The sequence below is a fragment of the Pan troglodytes genome, chromosome 22, assembly GCF_028858775.2.
Source record: "Pan troglodytes isolate AG18354 chromosome 22, NHGRI_mPanTro3-v2.0_pri, whole genome shotgun sequence".
NCBI lineage: Eukaryota > Metazoa > Chordata > Mammalia > Primates > Hominidae > Pan > Pan troglodytes.
The window spans coordinates 40161248-40189243 of record NC_072420.2 but is presented as its reverse complement, the minus strand read 5'-3'; the positions used below and the strand labels follow the sequence as shown (position 1 = coordinate 40189243).

The 27996-nt window shown below is 38.3% G+C and overlaps 1 protein-coding gene and 1 pseudogene across 4 annotated transcripts in view; both read right to left on the bottom strand.

The window, feature by feature from the left end:
- Positions 1-27996, bottom strand: part of SH3BGR (SH3 domain binding glutamate rich protein) — a 69137-nt gene that overhangs the window by 15761 nt on the left and 25380 nt on the right. For all 4 annotated transcript variants that reach the window (XM_016938552.4, XM_063803640.1, XM_003319075.7 and 1 more), the window contains exon 3: positions 23935-24015. In XM_016938552.4, the coding sequence (XP_016794041.1) occupies positions 23935-24015 (81 nt within the window). The remainder of the gene's footprint in view (positions 1-23934; positions 24016-27996) is intronic.
- LOC107970159 (myosin light polypeptide 6-like) lies at positions 10103-22922 on the bottom strand (annotated as a pseudogene).

Below are 27996 nucleotides of genomic sequence, written 5' to 3'. Positions count from 1 at the left end.
ATGGACGGATGGATAGATGGATGGATGAATGGATAATGTACAGAGACAGACAGACAGACGGAGGAATGGATGGATGGGCAAAGAGATGGGTAGGCAGGCAGACAGACATAGATAGATAGATAGATAGATAGATAGATAGATAGATAGATAGATAGATAGATGATAATATGGTTAGGCTTTGTGTCCCCACTCAAATCTCATCTTGAATTATAATCCCCATAATGTCAATAATCCCCACATGTCAAGAGAGAGACCAGATGGAGGTAACTGAATCATGGGAAGGTTTCCTCCATGCTGTCCTCATGATGGTGAGTGAGTTCTCACGAGATCTAATGGTTTTATAAGGGGTTCTTCGCTCTTCGTTCAGCACTTCTCCTTCCTGCTGCCTTGTGAAGAAGGTGCCTTGCTTCCCCTTCACCTTCCACCATGACTGTAAGTTTCCTGAGGCTTCCCCAGCCATGCTGAACTGTGAGTCAATTAAACTTCTTTCCTTTATAAATTACCCAGTCTTGGGCAGTTCTTTATTGCAGTATGAAAACAGACTAATACAGATGGATAGATACAGATGATAGATGATTGATTAGACAGATGAATAGATAACAGATAGATGATAGATGGACGGGTGGATGGATAGAGAGAGAGAGAGATTAGGACCAAGTAGACATTTTGAGGAAACGGGCATGGGGGCGATGGCTCGAGACACCAGTGTTTACCTCTGTGGTGCTCAGTGCCTCTCCCACTACATCACCATTGGGAAGGGACGATGCTTCCTTGGGTGATTTTGTCACCCGCATGATGTAAAGTGAGAGTGTTTGAGAATTTTCTTAAGCATAATAGCTTGCATTTCAATGTCTTAACTATTCAAACTATATTTGTCTTCATCCTTAATCTTATCTTCACTAAGTAGGTAGGGCAGTCATTACCACCCACACTTCAGAGACAGGAAAATAAAGGCAGAAAATGTCACATTGTGAGTTAGGGGAAGGACTAGGTCTATACCTCCTCCCTGATGCTCTTTTAACTTACAAAATGGGTCCCAGCCTTTTAAAATATCAGGTTATTTTTATTACAGAGGCTCTGCAAGCTCATGGGAGCAAATTAAGCCACACACACACCCTCCAATCCCACCCTCCTGTGATAATCAGTATTAAAAATGTGATAGGGTACCTCTGCATCCTAATACATAAAAGCTATTTTAGGGGGGAATTGATTGTCATTTTTCTTTTATTTTTGTGGTTTTGAAACAGAAATGGGAACACAGTATGCACAACTTCATTTTTAGCTCAATGTACCATGGACCTTTGTCCAGGTCAATTCATATGATTGATCCTATTGAATCATTCTTTTTAACATCTGCTTCATATTAAATATATAATTTATTCAAATATTTCCCAGTCAATGGGTGTTCCAAATGTTTATATGTTTCTTCCACCACAAATAACACTGTACTAAACTGAATAAAATGGTGAGGCTATTCTTACTAGTTTTCAAAAAGGTGGCAGCAATTCATATCCCCACAGTGATATATGAATGTCTCCTTCTCCCTTATCCTCATAACCAGTGAAGATGATTGTTATTTCTAATGTTTACCAAGATGTTGAGAAGAAAATAGAATTTCATTTTTGGTTTCACTTATACATTTATCATTATTGGAAATAAGGGCATATTTTTTATAAATTTTTAGCTATTTCTATTTCCTCTTCAAATAATTGTCTTGATATGTTTTGCCCATTTTATTTGATTTTTTTCTTTTTTGTAGACATTGCAGTGAATGCATTGCTCATTTTTACTTGAGTTGTTTGTGCTTTACTATAAATTTTTAGAGTATCTTTCTATATTAAAAATTTTATTCCTTTGTCATGTTACAAATGTTTTCCTCCAGTCTACAGTTTTTACAGATTTTGTTGTATTTTTTTTAGTTTGTAGTCTTTTTATGGGCAAATTTATCTAACTTTTATTCTTTAAAATATACTTCTATTACTTTATATTGTTATTAATATCTAGAGCTTTAATCCATCTGGAATTTAATTTAGCATATAATGTAAAGTCGATGTCTACATTTGTTTTCTTCCAGCTAGATGGCAAATTATGTCTATATTATATATAAATCATCATTTCCCATTACATTCAGATTATATATTTGTCATTTACTATAATATATATAAATAGATGTTTCTACACTATCCTATATATAAATACTGATACAATGAAAATAAAAATTAAAATATTTTATATAAACATATAAATATAAATATATTCTCAGATATACATATAAATACATGTATTAGTTCCAAGACCAATATACTGCTTTTATCACTGTAGCTTAGAGGACATATTTTAATATTTGGAAAGTCAAGTTGTTACACAAAGTATTTTTCAAAATTTTCTTGGCTCCTCTCAGACAATTATTATTCCAAATACATTTTAAGATAATGTTTCTTAGTTCCAAAAATTAAAAAATAGAATTTTGATTGAAATAGCACTAAACATTTATTAATTTAGAAAATTTTCATTCCTTATTGTTAAATCATTCCATCCAGGAACACTGCAGGTTTATTTCTTCGGTATTTGTTAGTGTCCTTCAGAATAAAATTAAACTATGTTCTTCACAGAGGCCCTGTATGTTTCTTGATAAATTTATTCCTAAACATTTTACAGATTTTTATCACTACCATGAATGGGATACTTTTCCTTCTTACATTTTAACTTACTACTTATAATTATTGATGTAAACAAAACCTACAAATTTTTGTACATTTTTCTTTCATCTAGAAACTTAAGAAACCATCTTATCAATTCTAATGCATTTCACTGGAATTTTAAAGATTTTTAGGCATGCAATTATATCATATGCAAATAAAGATAATTTTTAAATTGTATCCATGTCTTATATACATAAGACTTATTACACGTTATTACATTATTACAATAACTACAGCTCCTAAAACAATGTTTAATAATATGGTGATGACAGGCATGCCTATCTTGCTTCTAATTTTAATAGAAATGCTTCAGTATTGCATGGTTCATTATGATACTTATAATTACCTTCTGATAAATGTATTTTATGTTTTGTTTCTTTCTACTTATACTTTAATCCATTCTTAACTAGAAATATCTGATAAATTATATCAAATATCTTCTTGGCATTTATAGGTGCAATCATATGGTTTTTCTCCATTAATCAGTTCATGTAATGAATTATGGCAACTGAATAAATTGTTTGATGATGGTGAATTATCTTTAATTCACTTCTGAATATATTTTGCTCGTATTTTATTTAGACTTTTCAGAAGGAGCATGATGGCTTACATCTGTAATCCCAACACTTTGGAGGCCTAGGTGGGAGGATCACTTGAGGCCAAGAGTTCAAGACCAGCCTGTGCAACACAGCAAGATCCTTCCTCTACAAAAAAAAAATTTTTTATTAGCAAGGCATGGTGATGTATGCCCATAGTACCAGCTACTTGGGAGGCTAAGACAAGAGAACTGCTTGAGCCCAGGAGTCTGAAGCTGCAGTGAGCCATGATTATGCCACTGCACTCTCACCTGGGTGACAGAGCAAGATCCTTACTCAAAAAAAAAAAAAAAAAACAGAGACTTTTACCCTCTGATTCATAACTGAGATTGATCTTGGTACAACTGAAAGTATCCTAAGTAATAGGACAGCTGCTACTAGAAACATAGAGTTTGCTGTTTGGGTCCAACAAAGTAAATGCCTGCTGAAACAAACACAATAGTCAATGTTTTTCAGAAGAATGTAACAAAATACAGAATCTCCACAACACAAGACTCACTATGTTCAAGATACCATCCAAAATACTTAACATACAAGGAACCAGGAAAATGTTACTCATTCTCAAGAGAAAAAAACAACCAATGAAGACCAACACAGAAAAGACCTGGATGCTGGAATTTGCAGACAAGGATTTTAAAGCAGCTATTAAAACTATTCTCAAAGATGTAAAGGCAAACATGCTTGCAATGAACGAAACAACTGACATTCTCAATAGAAAAATAGAAATTATAAAAATCAAACAAGTGTAACATTTCAGAATTGAAAAATACAATATATGAAATAAAAAAATTACTAGACTGGATGCAGAATGAAAATGACAAACATAAAAATAAGGGAACTTAAAATAAATCAATAGAAATTATCCAATATGAAGATCAAAGAAAAACAAGACTGAAAAAATTTTAAGCCTTAGGGAAATGTGGAATAATAACAAAAGATTTAACATATATGTAATTAGAGCGCCAGAAGGGGAAATGAAAACAAATGGAGCAGAAATAATATTTGAAAATATAATGTTTGAAAGTTTTCTAAATTTGGTAAATGACATAGATTCAAGACTCTCAGAAAACCCCAATAATAATAAGTACATAAAAAAACCATAGGTAGGTATATCATAATCAAATGGCTGAAGACCAAAGATAAAATGAAAATCTTAAAAGCACCCAGAGAAAAATCATACACTATCTACAGGAAACAAGATCATGTCTCATCAGAAACTATGGAGATCAGAAGACAGAATGGAAAAAAACACATCCAAGGTGTTGAAAGGAAAAAATCCTGTCAACTAAGAATTTTATATCCAGTGAAATATCCCTCAAGAATGAAAGCAAAGTAAAGACACTTCAGATAAAAGAAAAGTAAAGAACTTATTGCCAGCAGACCTGCACTATGAAACAATGCTAAAGGACTAAAGGAAGTTCTTTGGGCTGAAAGAAAATGGCACCAGATGGAAACTTCACTCTTAATAAGGCATCAGAAATTTAAAAGTCTGGGTAAGCACAAAAGATTACCTCCTACTTAAAAAAAAAAGAAAGAAAGAAAGAAGAAGAAGAAGACTGTTCAATGGGAATATTACATAGTAGAGTTAATGGTATATGGAAACGTGATACACATGATCATATAGCATCCTAAAGGATGGGAAACAGTCAATGGATGCATATGATGGCAATGTTTCTACATATTACATGAAAGTGTTATAACATTAAGTCTAAGTAGACTGTGAGATGTTAAGAATATATATTATACACCTAGAAAACCCTAAAGACTCCTCCAAAAAGCTCTTAGAACTAATAAAAGAATTCAGCAAAGTTTCCAGATATGAAATTAATGTACACAAATCAGTAGCTCTCCTATACACCAACAGTGACCAAGTGAGAATCAAATCAAGATCTCAACTACTTTTACAATAGCTGCAAAAAAATAAAATACTTAGGAATATACCTAACCAAGGAGGTGAAAGACCTCTACAAGGAAAATTACAAAACTGCTGAAATAAATCATAGATGACACAAACAAATGGAAATACATCCCATGCTCATGAATGGGTAGAATCAATATTATGAAAATGACCATACGGCCAAATGCAATCTACAGATTCAATGCAATTCCCATCAAAATACCATCATCATTCCTCACAGAACTAGAAAAAACAATCCTAAAGTTCATATAAAAGAGCCCACATAGCCAAAGCAAGACTAAACAAAAAGAACAAATCTGGAGGCATCATGTTACCTGATTTCAAACTATAGTATAAGGCCATAGTCACCAAAACAGCATGGTACTGGTATAAAAATAGGCACATAGACCAATGAAACAGAATAGAGAACCCAGAAATAATCCCAAATACTTACAGCCAATGATCTTTGACAAAGCAAACAAAAACATAAAGTAGGGAAAGGACACCCTATTCAACAAATGGTGCTGGGATAATTGGCAAGCCACATGTAGGAGAATGACTGGATCCTCATCTCTCATCTTATACAAATATCAACTCAAGATGGATCATGGACTTAAATCTAAGACCTGAAACTATAAAAATTCTACAAGATAACATCAGAAAAACCCTTGTAGACACTGACTTAGGCAAGCATTTCATGACCAAGAACCCAAAAGCAAATGCAATAAAAACAAAGATAAATAGCTGGGACTTAATTAAACTAAAGAGCTTTTGCACGGCAAAAGGAACAGTCAGCATAGTAAACAGACAACCCACAGAATGGAAGAAAATATTAACAATCTATGTATCTGACAATGGACTAATATCCAGAATCTACAATGAACTCAAATAAATTATCAAGAAAAATCATCCCATCAAAAAGTGGGCTAAGGACATGAATAGACAATTCTCAAAAGAAGATATACAAATGGCCAACAAACATATGCAAAAATGCTCAACATCACTAATGATCAGAGAAATGCAAACCAAAACCACAATGTGATACCACCTTACTCCTGCAAGAATGGCCATAATCAAAAAATCAAAAAATACAGATGTTGGCGTGGATGCAGTGAACAGGGAACACTTCTACCCTGCTGGTGGAAATGTAAACTAGTACAGCCACTATGGAAAACAGTATGGATATTTCTTTAAGAACTAAAAGTAGAACTACCATTTGATCCAGAAATCCCACTACTGGGTATCTACCCAGAGGAAAAGAAGTCATTATACAAAAAAGATACTTGCACACACATTTATGGCAGCACAATGCGCAATTGCCAAAATATGGAACCAACCGAAAAGCCCATCAATCAACAAGTGGATAAAGAAAATGTAGTGTGTGTGTGTATATATATATACACATATATATACACATATATATACACACATATATATATACACACACATATATATATATACACATACACACACACACACACACACACACACAAGGGAAACTACTCAGCCATAAAAAGGAATTAATTAATGGCATTTGCAGCAACTTGGATGGAATTGGAGACTATTATTCTAAGTGAAGTAACTCAGAAATAGAAAACCAAACATCGTATGTTCTCACTCAAAAGTGGGAGCTAAACTATGAGGACGCAAAGGCATAAGAATGACACAGTGGACTTTGGGGACTCAGGGGGAAAGGGTGGGAAGGGGGTGAAGGATAAAAGATGACAAATAGGGTGCAGTGTACACTGCTTGGGTGATGGGTGCACCAAAATCTCACAAATCACCGCTAAAGAACTTACTTGTGTAACCAAATACCACCTGTCCCCCAAAAACCTATGGAAATAAAAAATTTAAAAAATATATATATATTATAGCCACTAGAACAACCACTACCAAATAATGCCAAGAGGCATAGTTAAAAATACAATAGATAAGTTAAAAAGGAAGTCTAAAACACATTCATATAGCCCAAAAGAAAGCAAAAAAGCATAAAACAGAGGAATAAAAATGGGAGACCAGCTCCAGTCTGTGCCTCCAAAATGACAAATAAAAGAAGGAACAAAGGTCATACCAAAAAGGGCCATGGCCACGTGTAGCCTATTTGCTGCACGAACTATACCTGATGTGTGCCCAAGAACAAGGCCATTAAGAAATTTGTCATTTGAAACACAGTGGAGGCCACAGCAGTCAGGGACATTTCTAAGCAAGCTTCTTCGACACCTGTGTGCTTCCCAAGCTGGATATGAAGTTACATTACTGTGTGAGTTGTGCAGTTTATAATATTAAAGCAAAGTAGTGAGGAATCAATCTCGTGAAGCTTGCAAGGACCGAACACCTCCACCCCTATTTAGACCTGTGGGTGCTGCCCCACGACCCCCACCAAAGCCCATGTAAGGAGCTGAGGCCTTAAAGACTGAAGAAAAACTATTCTCTGGAGAAAAATAAAATGGAAATTGTATTTTTAAATAATAAAAATTGAAATGGGGCTGGGCGTGGTGGCTCATGTCTGTAATCCCAACACTTTGGGAGGCCGAGGAGGGTGGATTACTTGAGGTCAGGAGTTCAAGACCAGTCTGGCCAATGTGGTGAAACCCCCGTCTCTACTAAAAATACAAAAACAGCCCAGTGTGGTGGCACCCGCCTGTAGTCCCAGCTATTTGGGAGACTGAGGCAGGAGAATCGCTTGTACTCGGGAGGCGGAGGTTGCAGTGAGCCGAGATCACTCCGTCTCTAAAAATAAAAATAAAAAATAAAATAAATAAATAAATAAATAAAATGGAGGCCAATAGAAAAAATAAAGAAATAGTAAATCTAAACACAATTATATCAATGATTAATTGTTAATGAACTAAATACTCCAATTTATAACAGAGATTATCAAGATGAATTAAAATGCTCAAGACCAGCCGGGTGCAGAGGCTCATGCCTGTAATCCCAGCACTCTGGGAGGCCAAAGAGGGAGGATCACTACAGCCTAGGAGTTTGAGACCAGCCTGGGCAACTAGTAGGACCCTCTCTCTATAAAAAATTTAAAAATCAGCTGAGGATAGTGGTGCATGCCTGTAGTCCCAGCTACTCAGGTGACTGAGGCAGGGGGATCACTTTAGCCTGGGAGGGAAGTCAAGGCTGCAGTGAGCTATGACCATGCCACCACACTCCAGTGTGAGACTTTCTCAAAAAAAAAAAAAAAAAAATGCACAAAACCAAATCAGATGCTGTCTCCAAAAGACATATTATAAAAACAAAGGCATAGGAAGTTGAAAGGAAATCGATGGAAAAAATATCCCAGGCAAACCATAAGCATAAGAAATCTAGAGTAGCTTTATATAATACAGATACAAAGACAAAGGGTATTATCAGAAATTGTAAAAGACAGCTGATAATTACAGAAGCTATAACAATTATAAATACAAATGTGCCTAATAATATAAATTTTTAAAATACAAGAAGAATAAATTGACGGGATTAAAGGGAGGAACAGAAAATGCACAATCATGGTCGGAGATATTCTCAACTGCAGAACAGCTGTGCAAGAATCCAAACGGATTGTCTCTTTTCTTCCAGGGAATTTTAGCCTTTTCAAATTTATTAGAACAACTGATATAGTTAGTTCAATTGCTTCTGCTGTATTAATTCATGACAGCCTGTCTTCTCTCTTATGCTTTTTCCCTTTCCTTACTATTGCTGGCTAAAGTTTCTCTTCCCTCTGTTTTCCTCAGCTCTGCCCCCCGGCCTTGTTAACATAAATGTTCTGAAATGCTTCTCTATCTCACTACTGTTTAGTTTCCTATTCATAACAGTCATCATTAAACATAATTCTCTATTAACATCCACAGTTACACAATACATGGGTTCCCATCAAGATAGTTCACCTGCAATTGAGATGCACCCTTTCGAACACTTACACTTATTTCCCTTCTTTTCTCCATACCCTCATCCATGAACAGAATCCTTGTAATGGATATTTTCCTATATCTCCTTTCTTACATAGCTCCATCCACAGTGATGAACTCACTAGTGATACCAGAACTCCTAGATTTTTCCAAGATAGTTTACAATTCTTGATTTCACTATTATTCAATGTTTTCCTTTACAGAAGTGGCTCTCCACATTGATAAAACATTAGGTTCACCTGGGAGCTCCCTGACTGAAGCTTCTGCTTAATTGCTCTCAAATGTAGCCCCGGCATACTATTTTTAAGGGCAAAAACCGCAATTACTTTTGCACCAACCTAATAGCTTTAACAGCTCCCCAGAGATTTCTAATGTGCAGCCAGGGTTGAGGCTGACTGCCAGTATCTAAACTTCTCTCTGTCCCTCTGGAGTAAGAACACCTCCCTCGGACCTGCTGTGCCTCCCCACCCAACTCAGTGCTCACTGCCCTGCCCTGTTGACCACTCTGTTGACCACTGTGTTGACCCCTGCCAGGTCTAAGAGAAGGATGGAAGTGGGCTCTGCCTTTCAAGCTCCAAGCCCATGCCCAGGCCCTTCCTGCAACTGGAACACACCACTGGGGCTGTGCAGGGCCCACAGAGCCACTCCCATCTCTGACAGGCATTTGGACCTTGATTTCCTTCTTCAAACCAAATGTTTTTGCTTTCTAACCTTTCAGGGATTCTCCCATAGTTTCTAGTCCTCAGGCAGCACCCTTTCTGGTTTTCCTGCAGTCATAAGATAAGGGGATGGAGGGGGCTGCAGCAGCATCTCCAACTGGAAGACCCTGGCATCTCTCGAATGATTAGCCCTCTTCCATCTGGTCTTTTGTTGTTTCTGGAACTCCTCTCGTGCACATATCAGGTCTCCAGCATCTGACTTGCAAACTTGTACCTTTCACTCACAATTTCTATTTCTTTGTGTTTTATTTTATGTTTGATGCCTTCTTCCCTCTGGTCTTCTTGAATGGAGGCCTGAACACTGTTCATTCTCTCTGTTGCTCATCTTGTAGTTTTTGTTTGTTTGTTTGAGGGTTTTGGGTTGGGGGGAACAGAGAACAAGTTTATTGGTGAATGCTCATGGCAAGCATTATCCAAAAAAGACAAGATGGGAAGGGTGCTGTGACCAGAAAGCCTTCGGGGCTAGATACACAGTGTCTCACAGGGCAAAGGACAGGGCTGGGGGGATGCTGGGAATGTGCCCAGCTACTCAGCACCACACAGATGAGCTCTTCAGAGTTGACAACCATTGCTGTCCTCATGCCCGGCCGCCAGCATCTCTACTTCTGCCTCTGTCATCTTCCCACCCAGTATGACAAGGACTTGCCGGATTTCAGTGCCCATCATGGTGCCATTCTCTTCCTTGTCAAACACCCAAAGACCTTCCACATAATCCCTGGACTCGGACATAATCCTAAGACTAGGCACCCTAGTCCTTGTTCCTGGCCACAGTCTGCAGCATGGGCAGGAAGTGCTCAAAGTCCAGCACCTCCACATTCATCTCATCACTCCTGAGGTTCCCCCAGGACCTGGAGCACCTCGGCATTGGTGGGGCTCTGGCCCAAGGCCCTCGTCATGTCCCCATACTGGCTGTAAGGGCCTTGCCATCACCCATTCAGTCAAACAGCTGGAAGGCCTCCTTGAACTCTGCGGTCTGGTTCTCAATGAAGTTACATGTTGGACTGCTCAGCTCTGCTCAGCTACAGGCCAGAATGCATCACCTTCCGTGAAGAATGACTGCTCAGAAGCCTGTCATAAAGGATTATATGCTAGAAACTTTGGAGTACAGGTTTCTGATGGTATTGCTTAAAGAACTGAGGCCATACCAGTGGGCTTAGTCAAAATTTCCAGAACTTTAGTTGAGAAGCAGGTGGCTTCCTGAGACTACTAGCCCAAGATCCAGTGGAATGAGGATTCATTACACGGGACTAAATGAATTGGTGAGATATCATACCCTTTCCTGCAGTAAGGACCCATCTTGTAGTTTCAAATTAGAAAATTCCAGAACATCTTTTGAATGAATTTTGTGCTCCAAATTCATATCTTTTATGCTTCTCAACAAATGCTCCTCCAAAAATCCTTCTGCTTCTTCCTTTTGTACTCCTTCAAGTGAAGTCGCCTGTCCTCTGTCCAGTTTTGCCTTCCTCCTTCAGGTCACCAGGAAATGCTACACTTACTTAAATATTTTGCCATTACTCAAAAATGCTTTCAATAGGAACTCGCTAGTGATACCGGAAAACGAATCTCAAAACTTTTCATCACAAGTCACTTTTGGCCAAAAGTTACATGATCCAGATATATTATCCCTGCCTTATTCATTAGACTGAAATGTGTTCTACAAGAAAATCCATCTTCCAATAGAAGATGTTACTATGACTCTAATAGAGGGATTTGAAACCTCTTTTGAGCAATGTTGGTCTGGCTGTTGGAATGTTAGAACTTCCTAATGTGGTTCCCAGGAGAAGGACAGCCCTCGCTGGGATGTACAAGCTTTGGCACTGAGGAGTTATACACCAACAGCAATCTGTAAAGGTAACACTTTAACACTGCTATGACAGCCAGGCATGATGGCTCACACCTGTATATAATCCCAGCACTTTGGGAGGCTGGGGTGGGAGGATCACTTGAGCCCAGGAGTTCAAGTCCAGTGTGGGCAACATGGTGAAATTCTGTCTTTACAAAAAATACAAAAATTAGCCAGGCATGGCGGTGCATATCTGCGGTCCCAGTTACTAGGGAAGCTGTGGTGGGAGGATCGCTTGAGCCCAGGAGGTCGAGGCTGCAGTGAGCCGTGATCAGGCCACTGCACTCCAGCCTGGGAGACAGAGCAAGAACCTGCCTCAAAAAACAGAAACAAAAAAACATTGTTATGGCTGTGTATATCTCTGTCAATTAAGGGCAAATCTAATTGCCTAAATAACTGGATGTCTTTCATTGATATAATAATATTCCCCTGACTAAATTAATGTACTAAAAGACATTGATTGCTGGACGTGGTGGCTCACATCTGTAATCCTAGCACTTTGGAAAGCCAAGGCAGGCAGATTATCTGAGGTCAGGAGTTCACGATCAGCCTGGCCAACATGCTGAAACCCCGTCTCTACTAAGAAAATACAAAAATTAGCTGGACGTGGTGGCACACACCTGTAATCCCAGCTACTTGGAAGGCTGAGGCAGGAAAGTGCTTGAACTTGGGAGGCGGAAGTTGCAGTGAGCCAAGATTGTGCTACTGCACTCCAGCCTGGGTGACAGAGACTCCATCTCAAAAAATAAAAAATAAAAATAAAAAGACATTGATTATGTTGTTGTTTTGCCTGGTATCAGACAACAGGTGCTTAAGTTATCAACCATAACTTCAGTTGTTTTAAATGTTAACTTGATCCTTCTTTAATCTGAATCTACCATGTTTTACAACAGTGTTTTTCAATTGGGAATTCCCATCATATACTCATACAGTTTTATTAATAAATAGATGTTTAGGACCTACTCCAGACCTACTACATCTTGTTTCTTGATATTCTTATCATATGCTTGGTATAGTCAGAGTATATTATGTCTCTGAATAATTACATCAAGATTTTTGCTATGCCCACTTATTGTTGTAAATTAGATATAATGATTTCTGTATTCTTTGAAATAGGCCTAATTATTATGTTTATAAGTAATTTGTCTAAAATTTGGGTGGTTGATTTTATAGTTTCGTTTTGCATGTCACAGAAAACAACAAATTTTCTCATCAAATATATTATTCCTGTTATGACTTTCCAGTCTTTCACTTTTGAAAATTATAAGCAATGAATAAATGGCACCCATTTTAAGTTTTTTGTCATCTACAGATATTTTTGTTAGCATGTTTTGCTTTGATGCTTCCCTGAAGTTATTTGTAATGAGCTACAAGCAAAAATGCTTCATCTTTCATGAAGAATGACTGCTCAGAGCCCCACAGTAAAGGGTTATATGTTAAATACATTTGGGTTCAGGTTTCTGATGGCATTGCTTAAAGAACTTTGAGACCGGCCGGGCGCGGTGGCTCACGCCTGTAATCCCAGCACTTTGGGAGGCCGAGGCGGGCGGATCACGAGGTCAGGAGATCGAGACCATCCTGGCTAACACAGTGAAACCCGTCTCTACTAAAAAACACAAAAAATTAGCCGGGCGTGGTGGCGGGCGCCTGTAGTCCCAGCTACTCGGGAGGCTGAGGCAGGAGAATGGCGTGAACCCGGGAGGCGGAGCTTGCAGGGAGCCGAGATCGCGCCACTGCACCCCAGCCTGGGCGACAGAGCGAGACTCCGTCTCAAAAAAAAAAAAAAAAGAAAAGAACTTTGAGACCATATCCGTGGACTTAGTCAAATTTTCCAGAACTTTTGTTGAGAAGCAGATGGGTTCATTAGACGACTAACCCAAGATCCACAAGATCCAGTGGAATAGGAATTAATTACATAGGATTAAATGAATTGGTGAGGGATGATAGTAATTTTTGTCTGGAATACTGTTGATGTTATTTTAATGTCTTATTTTCCTTATATATAAGGAAGCCCTTTTTGCTTTCTCTTAAGCTTTTCATACATCATAATAATGTTGTAGATTCTGCTTTTGTAAGCTGAAATGAATCACTTGTAAATGACCTCTTATTCTCCCTGCCTAATTCTTCTGGAGTTCAAAAATTCTTATTGAATCTGCTTATTAAATCAGAATACATATATATTTTTTGGCAATATACTTATTTCCATAACTTCAACAAGAATCTGTCTTCCTTCTTGCCAGGGCATAATTGAAAACATTGGTTATGTAACCTAGGTCCTGCCTGCCATGTCCTATTAAGAATGATATTCATTTAATCAGATATGACCACGTGCTTTTAAAGAACTAAGGTTGACTTTATGGAACCAATGCTTACTTACAAAGCCCTCTTGGGAAAACTGGCCTGGTCCTTGGCCTAGAACAGCCTGTCTAAGACAAGAAAAATGTTCTAAAAGCAATGATGCTGCATATGATGATACGTTTTATGAGCATGCATTTTCTACATAATTGTCAAGAGTACCTATTTTTAGCTTGAGTGAGATTAATTTTCCTTGCTGACACCTTTCCACAATCTTGTTTACTACAACATGACACCGTGATAAGTAATGTTTCCATAAATCAGATGTCTGTCTTTTCAAAGGATACTGGAAGTACTCTGTCCCTGCGCACAGTATAAACACCTATAAACCTAAGCAATGCTGACAGCACCAAAGGCTCTAGCACGAACTGTACTGTTAATTAGCGGGGTTCTTTGTACAAGTCACTTAAGCTCCTTGGGCTTCATGTTGCTCCTCTCAGAAGAGAAGAATCTGGACTGGACGGCCTCTTAGGTATCTCTAGGCCAGGTTTCATAATCCCGTGGCCATCCCTTTCTTCCACAAAACGAGAGTTTTATATAATATGACAGTACCTGAGCACAAATCAGGGTAGTATCTAAAAACGGAGATTAGATATTAAAATAAAAATGAGATAAGATAAAACACAGCAGAGGCTGAAATAGATTTATATGTATTAGTATAAATAGATCTCAAAATATAATTTTTTTTTAAATAGCAAGTTACAATAAACAAACCTGTCCCATTTACATTCAATTTGAAGAATGGTGCTGAATATCTCCGGAGTGTTTCATTGACTTTGGTATCCCAGTTAATTATTGCCTCAAATTTCAGAGGTGAACACCTACTACGAGTTATGAGCTGTATTTGGCTCTGAGGATGTAAATATGAAAGATATAGTCCCAGATTCTGCATCTTATCTCTAACAATCTTCTATGTTGCTGTCTGAGTCAGAGGCTTTGTGAAATGTAAATCACTCCACATTGACCTTTTCCCATCATTCTCATTGCCAAGAAAAAAGTCCAGACACAGAAGGCCCTTTACAATATCATCCCTACTAACTTTTCTTGCCTCAGCTCTTATCTTTACCCACTTCCATATCCTGGGTTCTACTGAAACCTCTGATTCCATCCAAAGTATGACTTCACTGAATGAAACATACTCTCATAAATTTCATTGCCTTAGTGTATAAATCCATCTTCCCATAGTGTCTTGACTATCTTTTTCCACTTACTGAGCTCCTACTAAATCTTCCAATACCAAGTGAGGTATCAACTCTTTTCGGAGACTTAATCTAAGGCCTGAGATTGGTGGACCATCTCCATATTCACATAGACAGTTATTTTATCTACTTACAGAATGCTCACATCTAACTATTCCTCTAGACCATAAAGTCCCTTCAATCAACCAGCCCAGTGTCTGGCCCAGCATGTACGCAAAAAAATTGTCTTGAAAGAATAAATTATAAAACAAATACCCCTAAGAGGTAGGTGGTCATATTTCTCTCTTCATTTTATAGCTGGGAAAACGTTAAAAATCTTGCCCCCAAATTCAGGGTCAGCAGGTAAAAAGCAGGTAAGGTTTTCTAACTGAATCATATGTTCTTTTCCACTGGAGTTCCTCTTCATTTCATGCTGAATGAGACAGATTATGGATGGAAAGAAATACCAGGACTACAAAAGCCTCGATGAGAAGAGAGGTGAACTCTGAGACTTCTCAGGAGAAATGCAAGAGAAGGGGTCTAGGAAGTGGGATGTCCCTAGACATGAATGGCAAGTCATTATCTCAGAGAAAGAAAAATGGCAATATCTATGTTGATCAACTTCCATCCGTTTATTTTATTTTATTTTTGTTGCTGAAAATATGAGATTGATCCTGGACACTCTGCACACTGGAAAATAAGTTCATCTGCTCTAACTTTTCCACATAATTTTCTAAAGTCTGTTTTTTTCCCTGTAAAACTTAAAGCAGCTTTAGAAATAGTAACTTTGGACAAGGCCATTTGCCATTTGTGTGTCTTTCTGCCTTGAAACAAGTTTTATTTGAGTTGTGTTCTTCTCCATTTAGAGCAATCCTCCTCAAGTTTTGACTAGGACATTTTAAGGGCTTTTAACTAATAAGAGCAAAGGCAATACAACATTGCCATATGCTTAGCTCCAAATCCTTATTGCTCCAGGCCAGGCGCAGTGGCTCATGCCTGTAATCCAGCACTTTGGGAGGCCAAGGTGGGAAGATTACCTAAGGTCAGGAGTTCGAGACCAGCCTGGCCAACATGGTGAAACCTCGTCTCTACTAAAAATACAAAAATTAGCTGGGCGTGGTGGCGGGCACCTGTAACCCCAGCTACTCTGGAGGCTGAGGCACAAGAATTGCTTGAACCCAGGAGGCAGAGGTCACAGTGAGCTGAGACTGCGCAACCGCATTCCAGCCTGGGTGACAGAGCGAGACTCTGTCTCAAAAAAAAAAGCATTGCTCCAGCTCTTCATTATGAAAATTTTAAAGACAAAGAAAAGCTTTTAAAGATGAACTACATAGATTGAACACTTGCTAACATTTTCATCTGTCTTATGAAACTGCACCCTTAAATATTCTAGTATCATCTTCTAAAAACAAGGGCATTCTCTTACATAACTCCAGTATTTTTATCACATCTAAGAAAACTAACAAGAACTCCCTAATGTCATCTAATATCCAATTCCTTTCCAAATTCCCCAAGTTGCCTGCAATAAATATTTTACAGTTACTTTCTTTAGACTTGAACCTCTTAAAACATATTAATTGCATCTGATTCTCATATTTCCTCAGTCTATTTTAGTCTAGAACAATTCCACCTCTTTTTATTTATTTCTTTCATGACACTGAATGTTTTAAGAATCTGGGTCAGTTATCTTGAAGAATGTTCCAAATTTTTGTTTTGTCTGATTCTTTCTTTGTGATATTATTTAACTTGCTCCTCTTCCTCTGTGTTTTTTATAGACTAGAACTTGGAGCTGGAGACTAGATTGGATGCAGGTGAAATGATTTAGCAAGAACACTTGACTGGTGAGACTATGGACTTCACGTTTGCAACAGGCAGCATTTGATATCAGTGAGTCCCATTAGTAGTGGCAGTGGTTTGGCTACTTTGTTAAGGCTGTGACCAACAGATCTCTTTATTATAAAGATCGGTTTCCCCCTTGAATTTAGCAAATAATGTTTGGCGGGGCTAATACTTTAGCACAGGAAATTCAACTCATTCCCCCAAGAAACAAATTCACCTAATGCCTTTTACCCAGTTTTATTATCTATTCATTAGCTATGCTGTAATCGATTATTACATTGGCTTTGGCAAACGGGTTATTTTTCTAATTCTATCATTTATTTGATATTTGACCTACAAAAAAAAGTTTACTCTCAACAACCAGGTATGAATTATAGATTCTAGTTTAAAAGGCAGAAAAAAAATGTTTGGATCTTCTCTTTTAATTATTAATTTTAGAGTAAAATATCGGGGTGATAGTTACCTATATATGTGACAAATGAGTTTTTTAATTTTAATAGACTTAAGGGTAGATAGGTTTTCTATAAATGTAGCCCTAAATACAAGGGAGTGAAGAGGATACTGGGTTAATAATCAGAAAATGTTGAAATCAAATTCTAGGTCTACAGATTATGAGCCTTGTGACCTGGAGCAATCTACTTGAACTTGTCAGCCTCACTATTCACTTATCCATATATTTTCTTTGACATCTATTAATGCTATTATATGAGTTACTTTTTTTAATGGCTGGAATTCCATTTGGAGCTTCACAATATCTGTTAAGTTGCTAGCCCTCTAGGAGTTTCTTTGTTTTTGTTTGTTTTTGAGAACAGGGTCTCACTATGTTGCCCAGGCAGGTCACAAATGCCTGGGCTCAAACTATCCTCCTGCCTCTACCTTCCTAAGTGCTAGGATTACGGGCACGAACCACAATGCCTGGTTAAGAGTTTGTTCTTGTTGCGACTGCTACTACTATTGTTGTTTAAAAATATTAATAAAATGTCCATGGTGTCTTTTTAAAAAGCAGATTTCATACAATATAACAATTAGGCATTGAAAATACAGCACAAAAAGATGTCTTGCTTGTGGAAAGAGAGATACCAAATTCATGATTGCAGGAGAGAATCAGGAATGGGGAAAGGAACAAAGTGGCCTTACAATTTCCCTGCCTATTTGAGTTTCTTAACTAAAGCAAATAAGATACCACATTCATTCTGGAGAAGCATATACATGAATATTAGTTAAATGAGTCTCCAGTGTAGTGGTTGTTAAACAGAAATGAGCATCAGAATCAACTAAGGGACTTTTTGCAAATGTAGATCCCTGGGCCTCTCCCCTGGTAATTTAGGGTCAGTAAGTCTAGAGTAAAACTCAGGCATCTGAATTTTTTAAAATTGTCCAAGAGATTCTGATACAAAGCAGCAACTGTAGAAGTATTGGAAATCGATTAAACAGAAGATACATGAATGGTCATCGCAGCAGTATTCATGATAGCCAAAACGTGGAAACAACCCAAATACCCAGCCACTGAGGAATGGATACATAAAATGCAGTCCATCCATTCGTGCCATGGATAGTAGTCTGCCCTAACAAAGAAAGAAGTGCTGACACCTGCTACAACAAGCCTTGACAACATGATGCCAAGTGAAAGAAGCCAGTCACAAAGGACCCCATGGTGTATGGTTCCACCGGCATTAAATGCTCAGACGAGGCAAGTCTGCAGAGAACGAAAGCATTTGAGTGGTTCCCTAGGCAGGAAGAATGGCTGAATTAGGGGGTGACAGCTAAGGGGTACTGGGTTTAAGGGTGATTACAGTATTTTGGAAGTAGTGGTGGTGGTTGCACAACTCTGCATATACTAAAAGCCATTGAATTGTACACTTTAAATGGGTGAATTGTGTGGTGTGTGAATTATATCCCAATAAAACTATTTTTTTAAAAAGAGCAAAGATATTAAAATCCTTAATCTCAAATTATGTAACTAAAAATAGATTAAATTAAATTAACCAACATATGGAAAGAAATTAATGGAATAACAGGGTATGATAGTTCCTTTTCAGGAAGACTGGGACCATTGAAAACTACAGGCAGTTTCTAGTTAATCATGAGAAGCTGAAAACAGATATTTGCTTTGGCTTCTTACCAGAACCCCACTGACAATACAACAAAGATGTTAAAAAGAAAAGGATAAATTCACAAGAACAGGGCAAATGGACAAGAAGTCTTTTTGCAGGAAAAAAAAATGTCTACAGAAATTCAAAGGCAGTAAAGGGAATCGTTGAGTAATAATTGACTTAACCAGAAAAAATCTGAAACCTAATTGCTTACAAGGAGTGATGTGAGAGAAAGAAGAAGCAGATTTAGTTTCCCTCCTCAACCCTGGACGGCAAGTGACTGTCCCCTTCTAAATAAGCAGTTTTTGTCTCTGTAGAAGCTGAACTAGAGGAAATATGACCTCCTGGGCATGAGGCCAGCTGAAGTAGGCAACCATACTGAAAACAAGGGGTCTATATAAGAAGTTCACATTCTGAAAGGGGAGACCCTCCATTCCCTTCCCTACTTGCTTCTAGAACACTGGCAGCCAGATTTATTTCCCACTTTCCACCACCCCCACCTCCACTACCATCACCACCACCAACACCAACATCACCACCACCACCATCACCATCACCCACCTCACCACCACTACCACCATCACCACTACCACCATCACTGTCACCACCAACACCATCACCACCACCACCATCACCACCACCATCATCTCCACCATCACCACCACAATCACCACCTCTACCACCCCACCACCACCATCACCACCATGACCATTACCACTACCACCATCACTATCACCACCATCACTACCATCACCACCACCACCATCACCACCATCACCACCACCACCACCACCATCACCATCACCACCCTTACCACCTCCACCACCACCACCACATAGCCTCGTTATGTTGCCCAGACTGGCCTCGAAACCCTAGGCACAAGCAATCCTCTCACCTCAGCCTTCCTAGTTGCTGGGAATACAGACATGCACCCACCACTGCTAGCTCAGTACTTTGTCTTAAATACAAACAGTCAAAGATCACCAAACATCTGAGGAAAACAACTTACATAAAAATAAAAAGGAAAGCAAAGCAAACAGAGAAGAAACAGAATTAGAGAAAACAAAGAATGCAATGAGTTGAAGAAGATGTAAAAGAAAACTATATTTAATAAACTCGGAATTAAGAAAAATAATGAACCTATATAATAAGAATAGGAAGCTATTTAATAAGGGAACATGCAGAGATAACAACAAAAAAGGGCTTTTGAGAAGTTCAGATATGATTGATAGGAGAAATGGAAAAAAACTACCACTAGAGGGAAGATAAGGTAGAAAATTAAGAAAATATCCCAGAAAGCAGAAAAATACAAAAATATGGAAAATAGGCGAGAAAAGATAAGAAAATTAGAGAATTCATCCAAGAGGTCCAACATTTAAATAAGAAGAATTCCAAAAAGAAAAGAAAGTGAAAATGAACTGGAAATGAATCCGCATAGAAGTCCTCTGACATTTTGTTTTCCAGAGCCAAGGCACATGACCTTCTAGATTAAAGGGTCCCAGCAAATGCCCAGCACAATAACGAAGACCTCTACCAGCTACCTCATCGTACAACTTCAAAACCAAAAAATTGGACCCTAAAATCTCCCAGAATTGGGAAAGACAAAAATAGGCAGATAAAAAGATCTGGAGACAGACTGGCATCAGACGTGATCTCAGAGCAGCTCTGGAAGTGGGAAGAGATGATGGAGCGGCACCTTCCCGGTTCTGAGGTGCAGCAACGTCCAGCCTGGAATTCTGCACCTAAGCACACTGCAAACTAAAGCAGGAAAATATAAGGCATTTTCTGGCATGCAATGTTTAGCAGGACTGTTTTTTTAAAAAGTAATCTTTGTAGGACTATTTGACCTTTCCAATATCATATATGTAAGATTTGAAAAAAGTTATTTTTTTAATATTCAGAAAACAATCTTTTATAGCAAAATAGTCTGTCAGGAGAAATAAGTTCAAGATATTGATTTTACAAGATAGTGACTATAGCAAATAACAATGCACTGTGTTTTGAACATCACTGAGAGTAGATTTTAAGTGTTCTCACCACAAAAAAAAAGTATTCAATGAAAGGCAGATGTTAATTAGCTCAGTTTAGCCAATCCACAATGTATACGTATTTCACAACATCACATTGTACATGGTAAATATACACTTTATTTGTCAATTTAAAAAATAAAATATCACACAAAAATGAAAAAATATACATTCAGGTACAAAGACACTTCAGACAGACATTTATCAAAACCAAATTCCCTCCTCATAGCACAGTAAAACCAGAAACAAATTTCTAAAATACAATTTAATGGTCCTAAGATCAAGGTCATTAAAATGCTCATATCTGGAAGGTACAGTGAAGCTGGTCCACCACAGTGCAGCAGGATGAATGTTATAATCCTCCCAGAAAGTAATCTGGAGGCATGTTCAAAGCCATAAAAATTTGTGTGCATTTTTGTCTCACTGAAAGAGCTACCGGGAATTTATCCTAAGGAAATACTCCAAAATAAAGAATACTATTTCATGGTGAAAATCAGTGCAGAGTTATTTGTAATTAAAAATAATGAGCAACCACAGGTTCAAAAATATAAGCATAGTGAAAAAATATTATGCTGGACACAGTTGCTCACACCTGTAGTCCTAGCTACTTGGAAAGCTGAGGCAGGAGGACAACTTGAGCCCAGAAGTTCAAAACTAGCCTGGGCAACATAGCAAGACCCTGTCTCTAAAAAATAAATAAATGAACAAAAATTTTTTTAAATGCATGGCACATCAACTTGATGGAATGTTATACAAAATATTTAGATGACATTATGACACCATAATAGCATAAACATGTTTATGACACAATAATAAGTAAAAATTAAACATATAGGAATAAGGAAGTCAATTATGATACATCAATGTAATAGAGTATCAGACAAAAGTTTTAAATGATCATCATGAAGGCTATAGCCACATGAAAAAATAAAAGATTCTAATGCTATAAGAAAAGGAATAAAAAATAAAAAGATATTGCAAAGGGAAGAAATAAGGAAGACATGATTCCTGGAATTTGTGATGAACAGACAGAAAATATATTTTTCTACTACCGTCTCCCCCTTCTGTTTATTGGGACTCTTGGTGAAGACAGTAACTCTGTCAAGAATTTGACCTACAAAAGGTTAAAAAAAAGTCATTTCAAAGTTTTGCCACATTATTATTGACCAAGGATAGAAAATTCCCTTTTGTTTAGATAACCCCCTAGTGGGCCTTTGTAAAAAGTAGACTCTCCCCTCCTACCACCCACAGGTCTGGGGTCTGGAAGAAGGGGATTGAGAAGTAGTAGGAATACGGGAGATGTCTACTGAAAGACAGAGAACTTGGGTTAAGAAGAGAGATTGAGCTTGGGTAAAGAACAGAGATGGGGGAACTTTCCAGAACATAGGGAGGAGAGAGGAAGCTAGGGAACCGGCAGCAAGCAGGGACGCAAGGGACTCTGCCCAAATTTCCAGTGGTGGGAAGGAGTAGGGCAACTTTTTAAAACAATGATGTCTGCCATTTTTCTCTTTCACTCTGTGGGAAAATTCCCCCAAAATAATTGTCTGTGCATAGTCCCTCGTTCTCACTACCAGCCCTCCTTAGACCACTCTGTCTAGACCACATACATCTTCCTCCACCTCTCCTCAGAAACTACTTCTGTCATGGCCTCTAATGACCTCCATGTCATCAAAGCCAGTGGTCACCTTTATGGCCTCACCTGACTCAATCTCTCAGCCGCATTTGTCACAACTAACATCACCCTCTTCTGTAAAGAGCCGAGCTCCTCCTGGGCTTCCATGACGCCACACGCTCCTGGTCTCCTCCTGCCTTCCCTACTCTCCATCTTAGCCTCCTCAACTGGTTTCTCATCTTCCAGGCAACTTTAAACTTGAAGTCCCACCTCCACCCCTACTCTGGTCTCCATCCTGACAACTCTCTCATTACTCTGTTTCATCCACTTTTCATGACTTCAGCTCCATCTACACGCGTTCGCAGCTTCCACGTGTGTGTCTCCAACCAGACTTTGCAGAGACACAGATCAGTATGCAATTGCCTACCTCACTTCTTCACTCAGCTGTCTCATTCAAACTTAACTTCCCCTGTCAATATGGTCCTCTCTCAGAGTGGATTTTTACACACACTGATTAGAAGTCATCAAGGAATCCATCCCTATCCACATTCAATCCATCAGCAAGTCTTAGCAAGTCTCATGAATTAAACATGCACACAAGTCAAATTCATGGTTCCTGCTTTATTAGCATAACTCTCTATTTAATTATACATAATCAAAGATGAGACATCACTGGAAGAAAAAAATCTGATAAAACCTACCTTGTCGTTGAATCGAGATCTTACCTGTCCCATTTTTATGAGACCAAAATGTAGTTTGGTTCATTTAAATAGAAATAATATGAGGGTATATATCATTATGAAATTAATTCATATAAAGTTATATGAGAAGTCAATTCAAAACAAAATAATTGTATAAACACAACCTAGGAGCTCAAATGTTTACATATTTAATGAATGCACTTAAGATTATTCAAAGTAATGATATTTCCTAACTTAGGTATTATAAAATTTATCATAACAAGGCGAAAACACAGCATAAATATGAAAAGCATAATTTTAGAACTTTTTTTAGTAAAAACTGCATTCTCTCTATGCATAGGACTGCATCAGAATAAGAAGTGTACTGAAGTCATGTTAATTTAGAGATCATCATGTATTAAACAGTCATGGATGCTGTGATTTCTACCTTCATTTAGTATTACCTGTTTTGAACCCCAATGGAGTTTGTTCAAACTTACCTTTGAGTCTGGAGGAGGAGCCAAACCAAGGAAGGAATAAATAATATTCTCTTCTTTTGCAGAGAAGAAAGAGTCAAAATCCTTGAAGCAAAGAAAAAGAAAGTTTAAAACGACTGCACACTTGTGAGCCAGTTTATTTACGGAAACTGATCTTTTGTATTTATTAGTCCTTAAGTGAGGAGCTCACACAAAAAGTCATCCCAGTTTGCTTTATCAAAGATGACTAACCTCCAGAGTTAAGAAATCTAATCATGAACTTTACATTTGTTTTTATACACTTTCATTGTGCTTGTATACCACAGCAAGAGCACACACACACACATACACACACACACACCCCTACCCATGCTCAAGAATTGCTGACAAGACCCAAATATACACAGTAAATGGCTTTTCCAAGTTTCACACCACTGGCTGGTTTACTTATAATCTGCCCCTATGCATATGGTCCCTGATCAGCTGAGACTGAGATGATACAGGCTGTCCATACTGTGATTAAAGTATCTCTAAGGGCCCAGATGCATCTCAGGCCCTCCCAATACGAACAGGCACAAGACCACGGGGGACATAGAGGGCGACTGTTTTGGCAAAATAGGAACAACTGGAGTGATCAGAAACTTGGTAGTGGATTGAAATCTGATGCTCAATGAAGCTACCACCCCATCCAGATCCTACCAGGGCCAGTCCTTCACCAGGCAGGTCCAGCCCTAAACCACCTTCCCAGTAATGCAGCTGTCAATAGCTTAGAAGAGTTTCAATTTTTATAATTAAAACATAAACGATATTCCCCCAGACTACTTTATTACTGCCAATCTTCGTCATTAGGGCCTTGATGCAATTTCAACAGTGTTGCAAAAAGGCTCACAAAGTCACAGGTGTTTGTCCTACAGGGCAACACACAAACCAACTTAGTTGTTCTTTGCCTACCCTACTCTTAGTGTATGTTCAAAAAGCTTAAAACCAGCCAGGCGTGGTGGCTCATGCCTCTAATCTCAGCACTTCGGGAGGCCAAGGTGGGAGGATTCCTTGAACATGAGTTCAAGACTAGCCTGGGCAACATGGTGAGACCCTGTCTCTACAAAAAATACAAAAATTAGCCGGGCATGGTGGCACACACCTGTGGTCCCAGCTACTTGGGAGGCTGAGGTGGGAGGATCACTTGAGCCTGGCAGATCAAGGCTGCAGTGAGCTGTGATTGTGCCACTACACTCTAGCCTGGGAAACAGAGCAACACTCTGACTCACAAAAAAAAACACAAAATCTTAACACCAAATACAGGTTGCAGCTGTTGAGAAAAAAGTATTATGTATTCCTGTGTGTTACTGTTTTTTTTTTTTTTTTTTGAGACAGAGTCTCACTGTGTCTCCCAGGCTGGAATGCAGTGGTGCAATCTCGGCTCACTGCAACCTCTGCCTCCTGGGTTCAAGCGATTCTCCTGCCTCAGCCTCCTGAGTAGCTGGGATTACAGGTGCATGCCATCATGCCCAGCTAATTTTTGTATTTTTAGTAGAGACGGGGTTTCACCATGTTGGCCAGGCTGGTCTCAAACTCCTGACCCCAAATGATCCACCCACCTCGGCCTCCCAAAGTGCTGGGATTACAGGCGTGAGCCACCATGCCCAGCCTCCTGTGTGTTACTCTTATTCAAAGCTTTATTGTTTTCCTATCCATTGCCTCAAGTCTCTCAGTGATTAATTTTATTCTTTTATACTGAATACATGGTTGGAAGCTGCCTCAAATCTTGGTTGAAAGGAATATAACATCATGAGTAAGTGCAGGAACTCTGGTATCAGAAATTCTGATTGATTCCCAGAGTACACACTTACTAATCATTGTTAAAAGATTACATGAGATAACACGTTAATAGTAGTAGCAGTAAGTTGGTGAAATGTAATAAAGTAAATCTATGCTATTTCCCAGAAATTCCATATATAAAGTTCTGAAAACTTCTTTCGTTGGCCAACTCTAGATTTCAAAGCAAGAAAGGTTTTATCATAGTTGAGTGAACTAGTCTTTTGCTTCAATTTAAGACCAAATACCTTCTTCAGAATTTCAGAAGGCTGAAGAACAATTCATCATTATCTTTGACTTGATGCTACCAAATATATGTAGAAAATAATGAACATAAAACAGGTTTTCAACTCCCAGTTCTGCTACTATGGCAGATTAGAGACCCTGAAAAGTTGTCTCAAAGAAAATTTTTAACCCAATTAAGAAAAAAAAAAAATTTAAATACACTGCTGAGCCGGCATAAAAGAGTCCAGCCAGTGAGAGCGTGAATCCTGAGAGTAAGCACACACCAAAGCCACCATTCATGCTGAGAGTTTCTGACACACACAGGACACCTTTATCATCACTTTGACACTGAAGAGGAAAAAGGGGGATGTAGATAAAGCCCGGAGCCTCGTCAAGCTGGGGAGTTTCATAAAGCACACACACCAGAACTCCAGAGGGTTCTGCCTTCAAAGTAAATATGAATGAGAAAATACCCCACCAGGCAGAACAGAATGGAAGGAAACTTCCCTGATTCAACTTTGCTTCTGGGTGAAGGGGAAAATATTCTCCTCTGAGAATTTATAACCAAAAGTAGAATTCATGAGAGGCTGCAGTTCAAATTCCCATGCCATGTGTGATCCTAAAAAATCTTAAAAGGAAATCTGAGTTTAAGATGTGTCTAGGTTTGATACAGTTCTAAGGAAACTAGCAGAAATAAACCCCAGGCCTCAAAGAGTATCTGCTGCTGTGATTTGAATGTATCCGCCAAAAAGCTTGTGTTGGAAACTTAATCCCCAGTGCAACAGTGTTGGGAGGTAGGGCCTAAGGGGAGCTGTTGAGGCCATAAGGGGACCACCCTCATGAACTGATTGATGACATTTATAAAAAGGCTTGAGGCTGTGAGTTAGGGCTCTCCCTTTCTCTTGCTCCTGGGATACCTTCAACCATGTTTGATGCAGCCAGAAAGCCCTCATCAGATGCTGCCCCTCGATCTTGGACTTTCCACCTCCAGAGCTATGAGCCAAATAAACTTCTATTGTTTATAAACTACCCAGTCTGTGGTATTCTGTTTTAGCAGCACAAAACAGACTAAGATAGCCACTAATAAAGTTTTTAAAAATGAGCAGTTTGAAGCCAAAAGTTACAATATAAATAAGGGAATAAAAAGAAAACATAGTGAGAGTAAGAAGAAATAACAGAAGGTGGAATTAGAAATCAGAATCAGATATTGGAATTATCAGGCAAGGAATATAAAACAGCTATATTTAATATATTTAGTGAAATAAAAGAGAAACTCGAAAACAGCATAAATACCTAGAGAGAACAATCAAGCAAATTTAGAAAGGAACCAAAAAGAACTCCTGAAAATAAAAAGATATAATACCGGAATTGTAAAACCCAATATGTGGATTAAACAAACACACCTGAAGAGAAAATTAGCTAATTGGAAGATGCAGTCAAAGAAGTCATCCAGGCTGGGTGTGGTGGCTCATGCCTATAATCCCAGTACTTTAAGAGTCAGAGAAGGGAGGATTGTTTGAGCCCAGGAGTTCAAGACCAGCCTGGGCAACATAGCGAGACTCTGTCTCTATTTTTAAAAGTAATAAACAAACAAACAAACAACAAATAATCTAGAGAGGAAAAAAGATGAAAAATGTGGAGGAAATATTATTGTATGAAAACAGTGTGAGAAGAGCTAACAGATGTCTTATAGGAGCTCTTGGAGAAGCAAATACAGATAATAGGTGAAAACCTAAACTCAAGCATACAATTGCTAAACATTTTCTTTTTTTAATTTAATTGTTTGAGACAAGGTCTCACTATGCTGCCCAAGCTGGTCTCCAACACCTGGGCTCAAGCAATCCTCCCACCTCGGCCTCCCAAAGTGCTAGGATTATAGGCATGCAACATCTCGCCTGGCCAATTACTAAAAATTTTCTAGACTTATTGAAAGATAACAACCCTTAGTCTCAGGAAGCCCAATAAATAATTCTAAACTAGACAAATAAAAATAACTCTAAACCTAGACACATCGTAGAGAAATATTATTAAAAGCAACCAGAGAGG